At 44.1% G+C, this 18051-nt stretch overlaps 1 protein-coding gene across 1 annotated transcript; it reads right to left on the reverse strand.

Annotated features, from left to right (window-relative positions):
• Positions 1-4560: 4560 nt before the first annotated feature.
• On the reverse strand, positions 4561-17155 carry dnajc10 (DnaJ (Hsp40) homolog, subfamily C, member 10). The gene is made up of 25 exons (XM_063886998.1): positions 17093-17155; positions 15901-16121; positions 15130-15298; positions 14978-15028; positions 14261-14343; positions 13785-13916; positions 13268-13361; positions 13103-13180; positions 12420-12463; positions 11879-11944; positions 10351-10416; positions 10164-10253; positions 9949-10059; positions 9631-9745; positions 9204-9337; positions 8155-8271; positions 7684-7785; positions 7375-7435; positions 6481-6575; positions 6238-6371; positions 5818-5871; positions 5578-5725; positions 5346-5468; positions 5051-5158; positions 4561-4973 (listed from the first exon to the last, which is right to left on the reverse strand). Exons 2-25 carry the CDS (start codon positions 16075-16077, stop codon positions 4962-4964), a joined length of 2364 nt encoding a protein of 787 aa, XP_063743068.1. The 5' UTR covers positions 16078-16121; positions 17093-17155; the 3' UTR covers positions 4561-4961.
• Positions 17156-18051: the final 896 nt, after the last annotated feature.

Genomic DNA, 18051 nt, shown 5'->3' on the forward strand with positions numbered 1-18051 from the left:
GCTAATTTATGCTTTAGTTCTATAAGCTCTGCAACACTTAAGACTATGGGTGTAAATAATAAAGCTAACTTATGTGGTGAGTCCCATTTCAATTAAGTGATAAATAAACGATCATTTGTGGAATAAAAACATACAAAATCCACATTTAGGAGATTGTATTTGCTAGGTTTGAATGGATTATGCCCATGGTGAGACATACATAACGGTTTAAATGGATTCTTTATAATAACGCGTAAACATATCGGACAAAACTGAATATAAAATGAGTCTAAATTTAGGGTGAAATAAATGTAATCAACACAGGTCGAGTTACTGAAGAAACGGCAAACCTTTAGACCTTCAGTGATGGGAGTAAAGTTTGTGTGTGTGTGTGTGTGTGTGTGTGTGTGTGTGTGTGTGTGTGTGTGTGTGTGTGTGTGTGTGTGTGTGTGTGTGTGTGTGTGTGTGTGTGTGTGTGTGTGTGTGTGTGTGTGTGTGTGTGTTTGTAGGCATGTTTCCAGTAGCTCCTGCCTACTAATTTGCAGCAGTGTTTTCTCAGCTGCAGTTTCCATGGGAGAGAAGAGAAAATGTTTTTGTGGATTTACTGCTATTACACCTCCTTATCCTCTTCTTCCTCCTCTTCCTCCTCCTCACCTCTTCCTCCATGTTGACTGACTGAAAACACACCTGGTGTTGGTAAAAGGTGTGTGTGTTCCTGCAGGCTGAGTGGCTCTATTCATGTTGCTGAGCTCGGCACACAGAGCATGTTCAGAGCGACTGAGCTCCGGTGAAGCTGCAGGGAGCCCTGTTCCACCACTAGAGGGCGGCGGGGCGACAGGACACACAGACACCAAAGGAAGAAGCTGATTAAGCTCAGGTTTCTCTGGTGTTTGTAACCCAGATTGGACCTTATTTTCCTCTGTGTTTCAGCCCTTGTGTGATCCAACTGTTGGTATCGCTGCAGCCCGTTTGGTTCAGGCCTCATTGGTGTTTCGGCCCAGTTTTGTTACAATAAACTGCAGCCCGGATTTAGTCCAACATTCAGGTGGCGTTTGCATCTTTGTAGTCCTATATGATTTGCTGGTTCAGTCTAACAATCTGCAGTGTTTTCCAGTCTTCATCTGGCTTTATCCAATAATTGGGGGCTAATATTCTGTTGTATATTAGCCCTGGTTTGTCTGTTATTTTATGGTGTTTTTGCATTGGTTTAGTCTGGTACTCACAGGTGTTTTAGCCTTGGTTTGATCCAATATTTTGTGGTGTTTCAGGTCTTTTTGGGACCAGTACTCAATGGTGTTCAAGCCCTTGTTCGGTCTTAAAAATGTCTTTGATGGCCCTGATATGGTCCATTATTCTGCTTTGTTTTAGCCCTGGTTTGCCCAGTACACGTTGGTGTCGATCTCTGGTTTGGACCGGTTTTAGCCCTGCCTGCTGTCCAATATTCTGTGGTTTTCTAGCCCTTGTTTACCAGTACTCAGTGGCAATCAGGCTCTGGTTTGATGCAGTATTCGATGGTGCTTCGGCCCTGCTTTTGTCAACTATCTTTGAGTGTTTCACCATGGTTTGGTCCATTACTTAGGGTCCATTACTCATGTGTGTTATGATTGAGTCCATGGTTTGGTTCATTACTTGGTGGTGTTTTATTTCCAAAGTTGTTTTACATGTGCATGAAATTAGAAAAACAAAAACTTGTTGTTGGTCGGCCGTGTGCAACACACACACACACACACACACACACACACACACACACACACACACACACACACACACACACACACACACACACACACACACACACACACACACACACACACACACACACACACACACACACACACACACACACACACACACACACACACACACACACACACACACACACACACACACACACACACACACACACACACACACACACACACACACACACACAAATACCAGGTTGGTTCCCACAATACCTTGGCCAGTGTTTGTCCAACTTGCTCCATTTCACATCATGAAACAATAGAGCTCACACACAGTAAGTGGTTCCAGTGGTTTATGGAGCAATGCTGCGTCAATGCTGACCTCCAGCTGGCCACAAAACACAGGGAGCGTGAGGGAGGGAGGGAGGAGGGTGAGGAGGAGAAGGAGGGAGGGATATACAGAAATGTCCTGATCCTATAATACCCAGAAGTGGAAAGTACATGAAGGTCATTCAGATAATTACAGTCATGTTTTAAGATGTGGTGTTTGAGCAGAATATTTCCACCGCAGGTTTGTTTAACCACGGCTTGGTGTAATTATACTGGTGTTTCAGCCCTGGTTTGATACAATACTCACTGGTGTTTCAGCCCCGGTTTGATACAATACTTACTGGTGTTTCAGCCCTGGTTTGACACAATACTTACCGGTGTTTCAGCCCTGGTTTGATACAATACTCACTGGTGTTTCAGCCCCGGTTTGATACAATACTTACTGGTGTTTCAGCCCTGGTTTGACACAATACTTACTGGTGTTTCAGCCCTGGTTTGACACAATACTTACTGGTGTTTCAGCCCTGGTTTGACACAATACTCACTGGTGTTTCAGCCCCGGTTTGATACAATACTTACTGGTGTTTCAGCCCTGGTTTGACACAATACTCACTGGTGTTTCAGCCCTGGTTTGATACAATACTCACTGGTGTTTCAGCCCTGGTTTGACACAATACTTACTGGTGTTTCAGCCCTGGTTTGACACAATACTCACTGGTGTTTCAGCCCTGGTTTGACACAATACTCACTGGTGTTTCAGCCCTGGTTTGATACAATACTCACTGGTGTTTCAGCCCTGGTTTGATACAATACTCACTGGTGTTTCAGCCCTGGTTTGACACAATACTTACTGGTGTTTCAGCCCTGGTTTGATACAATACTCACTGGTGTTTCAGCCCTGGTTTGACACAATACTTACTGGTGTTTCAGCCCTGGTTTGATACAATACTTACTGGTGTTTCAGCCCTGGTTTGATACAATACTTACTGGTGTTTCAGCCCTGGTTTGATACAATACTTACTGGTGTTTCAGCCCTGGTTTGATATAATATTCACTGGTGTTCTCGCCCTGGTGTTGTCCAGTACTTGGTTGTGTTTATTCTCTGGTGTTGCACTCACTGTTTTGTTCTACTAGTGACTCGTTCTTTAGTCCTGGTTTTTGGTCTAAAGGGCTGAAACACCTGACCATATCAGGTGTTTCAGCCCTTCTTTCATAGAATACTTACTGCTGTTTTAGCCCTGGTACAGTCCAGTACTTCTAGTGTTTTAGCCGCAATTCTGTGTAGTTTTCACTGGTGTATTTGCCCTTGTTTGATCCAATATTTAAACCTTGATTTGATCCTATATTTGGCCATGCTGAAGTCCCGGTTTGATACAATACTCACTGGTGTTTCAGCTGAAGTCCCGGTTTGATCTTAAATCATGGCTGTGAAGGTCCTCGTTCGGTCCGGTACTCATGCAGGTTTTAGCCCTGGTTTTGTCCAGTATTTGGTTGTGTTTCTGTGGTCCTAGATTCTCTGGTGTTGTAGTCACTGGTCCATTATTTGCATATAGGTAGTATTGCTTAGCTTAGACTAGCTGTTTGATCTAAAACGTTGGGGTGTTTCAGGCCTAGTTTTGTCTTTCTCATGTTGTTGTGTTTTTGCATTTCGCTGCAGACTGAGGTCACCATTCAGCTACCAGTTAAAAGACAGAAACCAGACAGTCTTCTCCCTCGCATACACACAGATGTATCCCCTTCCTCAATCTCATCAAGAGCCTGGACCTTTGTGCATCATGACTTCAGTGTGAAAACAGAGTGCAGTGGTTTTAAGTCCAGCCGGCTGTTCTGTCAATCCCATTCAACCAGCAGCAGCCTTAGTCAAAAACTGCAACCATTGAACAGTGGGATCCCATTCCTCCTGTACATGCAGAGGAGCACCAGTGCCGCCTGCTGGTTCAACTGGAAACACAACCATTCGAAAACTTCAGAAATCTGCAGCTTTTGTTCATTATTTCTCTAATCATGGACGCCTCGGTCCGAGATAAAGCAGAGAAAAGCTGCACGTCTCTGCGTAGGATATTAAAGGACCCCCATCACCCCAGCACCAATCTGTTCTGTCTGCTGCCGTGCAGCATCCGGACCAAGACCACCAGACTCAGAGACAGTTTTATACCACAGGCTATAAGACTGCTGAACTCCTGAGCTCTGTGAATGTCTACTCACATCTGTTTATAGTACACACATACATATATATATATATATATATATATTATACATATCTGCCATACACATCTGTTATACGTAATATATGCATCTGCCCATACCTCCTCATTCAACAGTGTAAAGTATTTAATTTCATTCTACATGTGTATATATTTCACATCCTCAGTGTTATTGTATATATTTTATTTATCTTATTTGCACTGTGTATGTTGAGTTGTTGGAGGAGCCTGGGATATTACTTCCATTGCCAACATGTACGCTGTATCTGCTGTGCATATGACTAACAAAACCTTTGACCTTTGAACGTCTCCTCCTTTGATAAACAGCTTATTTATTATCAATCAAATAATGAAAAGCGCCGTAAAGGGTGTAAAACTGATGTGACTGTTTTAATATTTTCACAGAAACACCATTTTATTCATGAGCAATAAAATACAACGCTACGCCAACAGGAGTGTGTGTGTGTGTGTGTGTGTGTGTGTGTGTGTGTGTGTGTGTGTGTGTCAGTAACATGTCCAGTATACAGTGTCCTCCAGTTTTACCTCATAGAGTAAATACAAACAATGGAGACAAAATAAAAACAAAAGGCAAAAAAGTGTTCATTACATTCAACACAGCAGGAAACAGTCCGTCCGTGTGTGTGTGTGTGTGTGTGTGTGTGTGTGTGTGTGTTATAGCTGAGGTCTTCTTAAAGAGTGTTCCCTGATTAGTCATTGTGCTCGACCAATCAAACCACCCGCTGTCCCTCCTCTGTCGCTGTCATCAGAGCTCGTCCTGCAGAGAAAATGAAAAACCCTCGCCGTCAGATTTCAGATGTTTCCTTCCGGTCTGATTTCTGAACGGAGACTTACCTTGTGTTTGTTTTGTAACCGTGGCGCCAGCTTCTGTAGTCGCTGTGTGATGATGTCATCGATCACGTTAGCATCGCGGCTATTGATGTACTCTCCGCTGTGTTCATGCTGTCAGCACACACACACACACACACACACACACACACACACACACACACACACACACACACACACACACACTCTCAGAAATTAAGCAAACCTTTTTTAATTTTCAATATACCTGCTGGGTGTGTGTGTGTGTGTGTATGTGTGTGTGTGTGTGTGTGTGTGTGTGTGTGTGTGTGTGTGTGCTCACCCTCCGTGTCCCCTGGTACGGGTAGAATCTGACGGTTGGATAAGCTGTGATCCCGGCTGATTGACAGGTTTGATGGTGAGCCTGACAGTCCACCTTCCCCGCTCGGACCCTCCCTTTAAGAGTCTGGAAAACACACACACACACCTCCTTGTCAGAGCCTCACACACACACACAGAAATACCATCTCGCTTAAGAACGTCTTTTGTAAAGATGGAATAGGATGGTGTCTGACCCGAGCCAGGATCTCAAACTCTGGAGCGAAGTGCTGGCAGGGTCCGCACCACGGGGCGTAGAAATCCAGAACCCAGTGATCGTGACCCGACAGCACCTGAGACCTGAAGGAGTCCGGGGTCAGGTCCACCGACACCCGGGGGAGAGAGCTGCACACACACACACACACACACACTTTATTGTTTGATTATATTATAAGAAGAGCAGAAAAAGGAAGCAAGAATGACGCTGTGTGTCTCACCTCAGAACCCAGGATCTCAGTGAGTGTGCGTCTCTGTGCCAGCCATTATAACTCCTGAGGACACACACACACACACACACACACACACACACACACACACACACACACACACACACACACACACACACACACACACACACACACACACACACACACACACACACACACACACACACACACACACACACACACACACACACACACACACACACACACACCACACACACACACACACACACACACACACACACACACACACACACACAACATCAAGTTCTGAGAATCATTTAGCCTTATAGTTCCTAAAAAGTCTTCCAACAGGCCCTACAGAGTGTCTGTACTTACAGAGTCATTGTTTTTATCGTGTGTTTCAGGGGTCTCTTATCCAGTATGTTTGGAAGAGTTTAAAGTATTACATACGTGTAGCGGTCTGCGTTGCGGGTGTTTCCGAGGTACAGGCGGATCTCGGGGTACGCTCTCACTCCCTGAGTCTGACAGAACGACTGGAAACGTTTACAGTCCATCGAGCCCACCTGGATCTGACCAGAGAGCATCTGAAGGGGGGAGGACAGACAGAGTGTAAGGGTAAGTGCTGGTTCAGTGTTTCTCTGTGAGTGTGAGTGTGAGTGTGAGTGTGAGTGTGTGTGTGTGTGCATGCTGTACCCTGGCCATACGTCTCCACTCCGGGATCAGAGCCTGACAGGGTCCGCACCACGGAGCGTAGAAATCCACCGCCCAGAGCTGCCCCTCCGCTCGACCTGAGGACGACAACACAGAGACTGTTTAACTCAGTCTCAGCCTTGCGTTCTGTAAAGCATGAGTCTCTGAAAGGTATAATTACAATGCTCAACTGAAAGCTGTGTTTTCAAATATATGTCGGCTAGCGAGAAATTATTCTAAAATTAATGAAGAATACAAAATAATTTCCCTGATTTAAAAAAAGGGACAAAATGTTCCATTTAATTCATTTGAAGGCCCAAAAATGAGAATATATAACATCTCTTTAGGACACATTTAGGGTTCAAAGAAAGCACTTTGGGACTGAATATATCCCTCTGATATATTTCTGGTTTAGTGACAGTTTAGTGAAGTCTTGCTAAAAGTGTTGAGCATGGATGGAGATTCAGAATAAACTATGTGATGGAAAACAAACACAGAACTCGCAAAAGTGACCCCACAGAGACGCAAAGTGATTTGAGGCAGTTATCAACAACACACATTCCTCGCTGTTCTCAAAGATGTTATATTTATAGCCATGCAGGAGGACGGAGCCGCTCATAAAGGAGGCCGTGTCAACATTTACTCTGAATGTGCGTTCCAGAAAATGCTCCTTAAACCTGAATGATATCGGCATCAAGTCCAAACGTCTGAATGGAAGTATCTTAATATCTGAAAGTGATTTGAAGTGAACACGTCTCTCGAGGAGGATGCTCAGTAAAAAAAAAGGCATTTCAGTGTAAGAGGCTTTTTGTTTTAACCAGGGATTAAATGAAAGGGTTCGGAGGAATTCAAACATCTTGAGTTCAGCTCCGGGTCCTGCAGGATTATCTGCTTTACCTTTCACTCTCTCGTTGAAGCTGTCCGGATCCAGAACCACCACAGACGGACTCACCAGATCCTGCAGAGACACAGAGAACCTTTGTCAGATGGTAGCAGCAGTAATGGATGAGTACGGTGCAAACCAGTGGCTTAAATGGCTTCAGGGGTGGTTGACAGTTGGCTGCCAACAGTTGTAAATGCATTCAATTTAAAACACAAGGCTGAGAGGAAGAGTAGGAAATAATCCAGGCTGATTGGAGCTCCCATAGCAACGACGAGGAAGGGTAGAAGAAGTGTGTCTCGTGTTGTGTGAGTGTGTTTTAGTACCTGTATGAACTCCAGGATGCCGTCGGCTGAATGCTGTCCTTCGTACTCATGAACAGAGGAACCGTTAAAGATCACCGTGGTGGGGTACGCCTGGATGTTATACTGAGGAACACACACACACACACACACACACACACACACACACACACACACACACACACACACACACACACACACACACACACACACACACACACACACACACACACACACACACACACACACACACACACACACACACACACACACACACACACACACACACACACACACACACACACACACACACACACACACTTTATTGTTTGATTATGTTTTGAGAAGAGCAGAAAAAGGAAGCAAGAATCAACCTGGCTCTGAGCTATTAATAATGGTGCTTTGTGTGTGTGTGTGTGTGTGTGTGTGTGTGTGTGTGTGTGTGTGTGTGTGTGTGTGTGTGTGTGTGTGTGTGTGTGTGTGTGTGTGTGTTACCATGGAGCAGAGGTTCTGGTGGATGGTGCAGTCCAGAGTGCCGAACTTCATCTGACCGGCCAGCTGGATGGAAGCTTTCCTCAGCTCAGGAAGCAAGGCTCGGCACGGAGGACACCACTGCACACACGAGACACTCACTGAATTAATATCCCAGCAGGTGACGTCCCAAGAGCAGTATTCAAACGCATGACCAAGTCTCCGTTAGAGGGAATGGTCCTTGGTTTGACCCAACGATGCATGGATTACTGAAAAGGCCCAAAAAGACTGCCCCAGCTTCTTGAAAATAGATGCAAAATGACTAGTCTGTTTTTACTGACAAGTAAAAACAGACCCTAAAGTTACTGGAATGAGATGCAATATTAATTCAAAAAGATGCACAAATGTAACAAAGACATGCAAAACAAGTCAAATAGATGCAACACCACCACAAACAACACAAAGGGATGCAAAGTTACATAAATCAGATGCAATATTAATAAAAGATAGACGCAAAATGACACATAAACTACTTAAAAGGAATGCAAAACAACTAAAAACAGACCCAAAGTTACATAAATGAGATGCAATACAATAAAGAATAGATGCACAACAACTATACAGTGAGTTGAAATAACACAGCTCAAGAACATGGCCCGCCTCTGACCCTCCCTCTCCTTGACTGCTGCTGAAACCCTCCTCCACGCCCACATCTCTTCCAGACTCGAGTCCTGCAGCAGCATCCTCTACGGCTCATCCAACATCTCCCCGTCCCTGCTGCTGCACACTCCCCCTGGAACTCCCTCCCTATCATCCTTCAAACAAGCACTCAAAACCCTCCTCTCACAAAGTCAGTAGCTATTTCCTCCCCACTAGCGTGCAACAGATATGAAACCCTGTGTGTTTTATGTCTCACTGTTTGTGTTGCGGGTGTGACGCCCTGTTTACCTTCAGGGCGTCCAGCCACCTGTGAGGGATAAATTATCTGAGGCTTAATCGGTGAAGACGTGGCGTTCCCTCCTGTTCAGCCGTGCTGTAAAGAGACGCTCAGAACAAAGAGAGGGTTCACAAACCGGAGCAAAGAAGTCCACCAGCCAGGGCTCCTTCCTGTCCTTCTCTGAGGGGAAGTTGTCCGGCCTCAGGGTGTTCACGTGAGCACGAACGCTGTCCCGCGCAAAACCCACGATGTTGTACAGCACGTCTTTACCTGCACACACACACACACACACACAGGTTATACAGACAGGAGGAGGTCCAGAGCTAAGAGTAGACGAGTCAGTTGATCAATAAGTGAAACAGCAGATAATTAAACTGCAATTAGTCTCTGATTATTTGCAGTTTTTCATAAAGATCTATGTCTTTTTTATCTGGTTTTTGATCAGATAAAAAAACAAACCTGGTTAAGGAAGCTGAATTTAGCGTTTTGCAAAATGATTTCCAGACGTTTTACGGAGAAATTGGTTGATTTATCAGAGACATGATGAAAGATGCTGACTGTACCGTGGTGGATCTCAAAGTCGTAGATCCCCATTCCTTTGAAGACGGCCACACAGGGTTTGTGGATGTAGAGAGACTGACACAACTTCAGGTCTGACATACAGTCCACCCTGCCCACCTGAGAGACAGACAGGAAGTCAGACAGACGGACAGACAGAGAGTCAGACAGCTGGACTTAGAGGCAGGTAGACACACAGAGACATTAAAGAGGCCCTGTTTTGGGGGGGATTTCCCTCTCCTGTGGTGAGTTATATAGGTCTTTAATGCATGTAAATGGTCCCTCTTATACACAGACAGACAGGCCCACAGACAGACAGGTACCTGTATGTGGTCCCCCCGGAGGAAAGCCTGCAGCTTCTTGTACTCGTTGGAGGCAGGGCTTTTCTCTCCGAACGTGAAGCTCACCAACCAGCGATGGTGGGCCAGCTTCCTCTGGGGACAGGAAGTAGATTTTAATATTGTGTGTGTGTGTGTGTGTGTGTGTGTGTGTGTGTGTGTGTGTGTGTGTGTGTGTGTGTGTGTGTGTGTGTGTGTACCTGGAAGCTGTCTCCGGTCAGCAGCTCCAGGTCCGGCAGGTGGTTGATGACCTGGTTGTAAATCTCTCTGCTGTCCAACGTGTTCAACCACTGGAATAAATACACACATGATGCAGGATCACACACAGTATCTGTAGCGTAAATACACACAGTAGGGTGTGTGTGTGTGTGTGTGTGTGTGACTCACCAGTACGCTGCCCTGCTGATCCAGAGAGCTGCCAGGTGGGAACAAAGCCGTCGCTCCGCTCGTCACCTGAAGAGTACACACTCATACTGCGTCAGAGAACACGCACATGAAATACTACTGAACGTTTGTTTTTGGACCTAAAAGTAAACCTAACGTCCAGAGACTGTCGGCGTGCTGTGTTCAGGAACAACATATCTCCCTCTTTGCACTGAGGGTTCACCGTGTGTGTGTCATGTGGGAGGAGCCATCGCCTGGCTTACACGTGTCCAACGTTACAGCAGTGTGTTACATTTTGCTGTAACGCATTATTAAGTACATGTGGCTAATATAATACCCCTTACAATTCTCACTGACGCACCTTACAACACATTTTAACCCGAAATGAAGTGGGCTGTGGTTTTTTTAAGAACATCGCGATACATCCCGACACCAGAGGAACAACTGTGCGGGTTCAACAGCAGCTCAGTAAGCCGGTTTTCTATTGGTTAAGAGAGCTGCAGGAACAGATTTTAACGATCGACAGCTGCATGCTCGGAGAAAAAGACATGGGTACAGGCAAGCCAACGCAACAGCAGTACGCTCTCTCTGCTGTGCCGCTCGAACCCCGAGACTCGTGGCGGAGTGTTGAAGACATGCGGCCTCCATCAGCTGTGGAATCGCCAGCTTTTAGAAAGCTTCTCAGCAAAATCTGCAGCTGATCCAAGTTGTTAGGAGCCTTAAGGGCCTACACAGTTGTTATGCTATACCACCTCGCCCTTCACTGGAGGTTTAATTTAAGAAGTAATAAATAATATGAATAAAGTGAACATCATAAATGAATAAAATGGCATGCAGCTCAAAGTGCTCTACAGAAAGGCACACGCTAAAAACAAAGAGCAGCTCAGATTCATGCAGCACAGTACAGCACTTTAACAGATTTAGAGATGCTTTCTAGCAAAGGTTTGGTAATATAAGAATAACCAACAACATTATTAAGAGACCAACTTAAAAGGAAGGCTGCTTTTAAACCTGTTGGATAAATCATTCAGATGAAAACCCTTTAAGGGCAATAACCCAATATAAAGTAGGGGAATATAAAGACTAACCCACCCTTCCAGAGGAGTCGCTAATGAAAGCTAATCTAAAGAGATGTGTGTGGGAGGGTGTTCCACAGTTTAGCAGCAAGTAATGGCCCCGCCCATTTTATTTTTGGGGACTTTAAGAGTGAATATTTAAACAGCCAGCTGAGGAGGAGCTCAGAGCACATCCAGGGACATAAACAGATAGAGACCTGGTGAGGTAAGCGGGTGCCAAGCCATTAAAGAGCTTTAAAAACAGTGAAATCATTTTAAATAAGCTCTAGAAGAATGTGGCAGCCGATGTAGTGCAGCTAAAACTAAATGTAGGAATAGAATAATGTATTACATTTTGGAAGTAACTCGCCCCACACTGGACGTGTTATACGGATTATTGTCGCCGTGGAGCATCGAACACAGATCCCTAACGTTCCTAAAAGCTTTCCAATGTTTGCAGGATATATCGCTCTTACCTGGAAACTGTCACAGAGGTGTTGTTGAGACGTGCAGTCCATCCATCCCACCTTAACTAGACCATCCTACACACACACACACACACACACACACCGATATAAATACACAGTACAAACACTACCTCTACCGGTGCACATTGAAGGGGAGGAGTTTCAGAGGTGAGACACATGATTGATGTTTAAGAAATAAGAATGGCCGTCGTATAGCTCAGTGGGTAGAGCTGGCGGCCTTTGCTGCACGTCATCCCCTCTGTCTCCCCATTTCTCATCTGTCTCTATTATTAAGGCACTGGTTGCCCAAAAACATCTTTAAAAAAAAGAGAAATACTGAGAATGCTTTGCAGCGACCGCAAACCTGCACGGTTCTTAGTGTGTGACGCCAGCTGGACTCACTGTGTGTGTTGCCTTAGCTGTGGGCAACAACACTGAAGCTCTTTGGTTATAAAAGTGATGTTTTCTGTTCTTTAAAGCGTGTTAATATCTCCTACAGTTAGCAGACCAGATCTGAAACGTATTATATGACTGCTGCTGGGTTCCTCACCAACATCCCTGCCACCTTCTGCCGTGTTCTGGGCTCCAGGCAGTCTGAGAAAAGAGAGTAAAGGACAACATTACTGCCTGATGACATCACTTCCTGTTCACTACAGACTAACACACAGATGAGAGGAAGAAATAACACATTTCTTTCTGGTCTTCTAGTTATGTATTCTCAAAGATGACATGCAGGGGAAATATATAACAATTGTGTCCCTAATGAATTACTTTGAGCATACAAACACACTTCCATGAGGCCAATTTGCAGAGAAAAGAGGAACCTTTCTGCACCTTTCCTCACTTAGATATGCGCTAAAAGCATTTGCATTGACCATTATGTCAGATTTATTGGGTATAATTGTTGTTGTCATCGTTAGCGGCTGCAGAAGCAGCAAAACCCTATTGTGTATCGGCCGGTAAGCGGTCAAGATAGTCCCAGTTTGTGAGATTGTGTGGTTATGGAGAAGGATTTGTGCGTCCTCTCATGAACACAGGTGTGTTGGATGATGATGCACGTCCTTTTGGGTTTGTGCTACCTAAAACATCCGTGTTTAGATGTGTTGAATGCAGAAAAGGTTTGCACAGACTTGCAGGAAGACTTTCCAGACTGATTGCGTGTGTGTGTGTGTGTGTGTGTGTGTGTGTGTGTGTGTGTGTGTGTGTGTGTGTGTGTGTGTGTGTGTGTGTTACCTCCAGTGTCTGAGCAGAAAGTGATGAGCCAGCCAATTCCTGAGGAGTACGCCGTCTCTATCTCACTGAACACGTTACCTGAAAACACACACAGCCTTGAACACACACACCTTAGATACGACCCCCCCTGATGATCACACACCAGATGAAGGGATGATATCTGACCTTGCCACAGCTCGGTGACGGAGGTGGTGATGAACTTCATGGAGAATCGGACCAGGCTGTCTTTAGATCGCTCTCCATTGAACTTCTCTGGTCTCTGTGGAACACAACGGAAATGTAAATGGTGACACAAGATGATCAGCTAACGGACTTTAGCTTAACGAGAGTGACTCAGACAACAGCAGGAGATGCTCATTACGAAACACGTCAGTTAAATCTGAAGAACTGGGTTTTTTCATGCATAAAATGACCGGAATTCTTGACTATGTCTCTTCAGCCTTGACTGCTATTTCTATGAAGTGCTAAGATGAGGATTCATTTCCAGGTTTTGGGACTCATTCCTGCACCACTCTATTCAACCTTTAACCAATAACGGGCTGACTCGGGACAACCTGCAGGTTATTCGGAGTCAAATAAAACAAAACAGATGTCAGAAGAACTCAGATCCTGCTCCATGCTCCGTATTCACCAGCGGCACTTTGATCCCCTGAGAGAGCTAGATGGCGGTGAGTGCACCCACCTGTCCCGCTTTGTAAACGTACAGACTGGGGTAGCTGTTGATGCCTTTGCTCCGGCACAGGTGGTTGTTGTCTCCACAGTTCACCGCTCCGATCCTCATCACTCCGTCCATCTCTTTGGCAAACTCCCTCCACTGAGAGACACAGACACACACTATTACTGATTTGAACTGAAGACGTGTCCCTAAATACACAGTCTCAGAATCAGGTTCATTGCAAAGTAGGTTCACACACACAAGGAATTTGCTTTTGGTAGAATAAAACATGTGTTTTATACCAGAGTTGAAGAGGAAAAGCTGTGCAGTTTAAAAAGATATACAGAGGAGTGTGCATCTACAGTACTGAATATGACTTATGGCTAAAGCAAAGTGTGTGTGTGTGTGTGTGTGTGTGTGTGTGTGTGTGTGTGTGTGTGTGTGTGTGTGTGTGTGTGTGTGTGTGTGTGTGTGTGTGTGTGTGTGTTTTAGTGTCATGTTACCGTAGGAGCCAGCTCGTGACAGTGTGAACATCGTGGGAAATAGAAGTTGATGAACCAGATTTCTCCAGAATTCACCGCCGCCTCTGAAACACACACACACACCACACACACACACACACACACACACACACACACACACACACACACACACACATTAATACTTTTCCCAAAAATGTCGACTTTTTAAAAAAAGAGTAACAGAAATATAGAATTTGACTGAACCTACATTTAAACTTTAAGTTTAATTTATTGTAGTATCAATATTTTAGGAACTATGCGAGACAGACATTTTTTGAAATGAACATTAAGAACACCCCCCCTGCAGTACTTCACGTACCACTAGGAGTCTGTGTACCCACATTTGAGAACAACTGGCTTAGTGTACACAAGCATAGAGATAGAGTTTGGTATAATAACCACTTTTGTTGGAAGCATTTGTAAATAGCCCCAGATTAATTAATCAATGTGATTTGAGCACCATGGTATGTCACTTACAGCCCATATGTTACACATACTATAACATGTTTGTGCAATGTCATGGTAATGTGATATGTCTGTCCCATTCCTATTTATAACATTTAGAGCCTCCTCCAGATAAACCTGTGAAGCCAAACTGCAGCTATAATTCTAAAAAGGAGCAAACAACAAATACTTGTACAAACGGCAACGTTAGAAAGCATCTATAGATAAACTACAGTGAGTTTAGAGCGTCTTTACCAAAGTCTCCGCTGTCCAACGTGATGACCTCCAGATCATCATCGTAGATACCTGCACAGAGACACAATATGATGGATTTAATACAAAACCATAATCAAAGCACCGCCAAACAAAGGCAGGATCACCATTGCGTTATTTTAACGGAGAATTACCAAAGTCGTATCTGTAGAAGTTCCAGCTCTCGTAGCCACCTCCGTGCTGCTGCTGCTCGTCCAATCCCTTCTCTCCGTATTTATCGTATTTTTTCCGCAGTTCTGCGTCCTTCAGAACCTCGTAGGCTCGGTTCACCTGCAGAAACCTGTCGTGGGCCTCAGAGTCGCCCTTAAAACGCAACAGGTTTATGATATTATGTCTTGGTTTAAAAAGGACTTTCCATTAAAAATACAAAAAGGATGATTTATGCCGGATTTAGGGATTCTTTAAAAAAGTCTTAACTGGTTTCCGGTCAGATTATACAAACTTGCAGATGTGCAAAACTGTTTCAGATGCCTATATGGTTAATAACATGTCTAAATATATTATATTTAATACCGCTCTTTGTAATCAGTGTAATTTACACTAACTGTCCTTGGCCTCCGACACATTTCCTGGTCATTTTTGGGGTTTGTAGGATGTTCCAGATTTATTTGTGGTTAGACGGGTTTTGGTTCAGAGCAGGGTTTGCATGGGTTTCAGGGGATCAAGGATTATGTGTTTTGGCATTGAGGCTCATTTGCAGAATGTGTGCAGACTTCCTAATTAAAAAAGTTGCAAATATCAAAGGAGCATCTTGACTGGCAGCTCAGTTGGGAGTTATTTCTTTGCTTTTGTGCAGGTTTAGCCGTGTTATCGCTTTGTAAATCCACCTCTAATTGATAAAATGATTCCAAACACCTGTGTAGAAATATGTTGAATACAGAGAGAGAGACTTGTGATTGACTCACAGGGTTTTTGTCGGGGTGCATGGTGAGCGCCAGCTTCTTGAAGGCCTGTCGGATCTCCCTGGTTGTGGCGTCTCTGCTGACCTTCAGCAGCTCGTAGTAATCCTGGCTCAGCGAACACACCAGCAGCAGCAGAGCAGCGAGGAGCAGCAGCGGCACCGCGGGGACCCGGGGCCCCATCACCAGTAGTTCTCCCAGTAATCCCACAGAGACCAGCAGAGGAGCTGAAACACACAGGAAGAAACAGTCAGCTATCAGTTTGTGTTTGGGAAGCAGAGACTACCTCATGATTCAAGTTATTTTTAATAAAGGACTTGCCTTCATGGATCCTTTATATATATATATCTTTATGCACCAGCCATGTCTCTGTGTGGAACAACCAGCCCGCAGATGTGGCTCTGGAGGATTGGCTTAAAGCTAAGTGGGAGTGTCTGCTGCCAATCATCTTTTGAGAGATTTGCATTCTATACAAAGAATAAAGGCTCATTTTCTACTCAATTGTAAATATCAATTTATGTCTCTTTATTGAGAAAATGTATGAATTGTTTTTTATGTTTATCTTTATTTTATTCTATTTTTTAAGTAAATTTGTAACTCTTGACTGACAAAATGCTGCCGTGAAAAAAATCATTTCCTAACTTAAAAATAAAAGTGTCTATCTATTTGTCTATCTATCTACTAACCCATCTACCAACCTACAGTACCTACCTACCAACCTATCCATCTATCTATGTACAGCAGGTAAACATCACCAGTGCATCTGTGATTTGGATACAGCCTCTCACACACAAACCAGAGAAATAAACAACAATCCCAATTCCAGCCTTAAATTCTGGGTATACTGTAAGTAACCTGCAGTAAAACATACATTATGCTATGTACATTACACACTTATAACATGTTTTAAACGATTATAACACAACACTTACACCTGAGTCCCAGGGGGTTCGTGGTGATTATGATTTATCCAGAAAATAAAATCTGAAATTCCTCAGATTTTATATATTTTCTACAGAGAAGCTAAAACAAGCTAAGGCTAATGTTAGCTTCAGTCATCTAGTACAGCTAATTATCCGATTATCATCCCAAGCACATTAACCTATCTGCAGTGTGTTGTGGGAGATAAAGCTAACATTTATATATATCATTTCCTGAAGTTTACATTCATTTAAAACAGAGTTACTGGGTTTTTTACCTTAGACGTGTCTCAACTTTTAAAGAAGATCCGCATCAGCATCCGGTTCAGACCGGGGTCAAGCTACCTGCCATACAACACTCCACTTCCGCCTAGCCTTTCACAATAAAGCACAGAATCAGAATACCTTTATTCCTCCGACATTTCAGAATCAGAAGAATCAGAATCACGTTTAGTGCCAGGTACGATTACACATACAAGGAATTTGACTCGGTGTCTGGTGGTGCGAACATAAACGAGATAAGAACATGAGTTTTAAAAGCAAGAAAAAATAATAAAAAGTCGTATTTTTAAGGAGCTGTTCACCATTGAAAATGAAAATGCTAAAGATTTAGGGGACGTTTACATTGTTACAGCAACAGTGAAGACAGAGACGAATAACAACACTGCTGGAGCACGTCGATGCACAAAATATTTCAAATTAAAAGCCTTTTGAGGATGCAGTTCAGTTGTAGTTGTAGTTTTTGCTGCGGGACTACTGAAGGGATTCTGATTCTGCCACTGAGCTGATGGGCTGATGGGCTGATGGGCTGATGGGCTGATGGGCTGATGGGCTGATGGGCTGATTTGGATAAACTTTGGGTCCATTTCACAGTATACGGGGACTCAAAGCTGCCATTTCTGATCCTGAACATGTCAGAAATGGATTCAACAACACTGAAAACCCATTCAGACTGAATTACTGTCCTGCTAGTCTGCTGTCAGGCTGCCTCTTTGTGTGCCTCTCATATATATGCAAAAACATTCTTCTATATAGAAACAAAGATTTACGTCAGTCCAACCACCCAGAGGACCAGATGGGCTAGTAACCCGCGTTACACCTCAGGAATAAGGTATCCTCTGTTTCATCTCCCTCAGCCACTGCTACAGTAAACTGTGTTTCATTTCACTGTACAGTATTTCAATCTCATTCTGCTTATTATCTTCACATGTATATACACTCCTGCATTTACTTGGTC

The sequence above is a fragment of the Eleginops maclovinus genome, chromosome 7 (genome assembly GCF_036324505.1).
Source record: "Eleginops maclovinus isolate JMC-PN-2008 ecotype Puerto Natales chromosome 7, JC_Emac_rtc_rv5, whole genome shotgun sequence".
In the NCBI taxonomy this organism is placed as follows: domain Eukaryota; kingdom Metazoa; phylum Chordata; class Actinopteri; order Perciformes; family Eleginopidae; genus Eleginops; species Eleginops maclovinus.

Excerpts from the sequence above, each read along its gene's own strand:
- dnajc10 (XM_063886998.1), bottom strand. The coding sequence starts at position 16,077 with ATGGGGCCCCGGGTCCCCGCGGTGCCGCTGCTGCTCCTCGCTGCTCTG. Across the intron at positions 8,272-9,203 it reads TGGTGGACTTCTTTGCTCCG|TGGTGTCCTCCGTGCCGAGC; the intron begins GTTTGTGAACCC and ends TCGTGTGTGCAG. Across the intron at positions 7,436-7,683 it reads GCATCCTGGAGTTCATACAG|GATCTGGTGAGTCCGTCTGT; the intron begins GTACTAAAACAC and ends GTGTCTCTGCAG.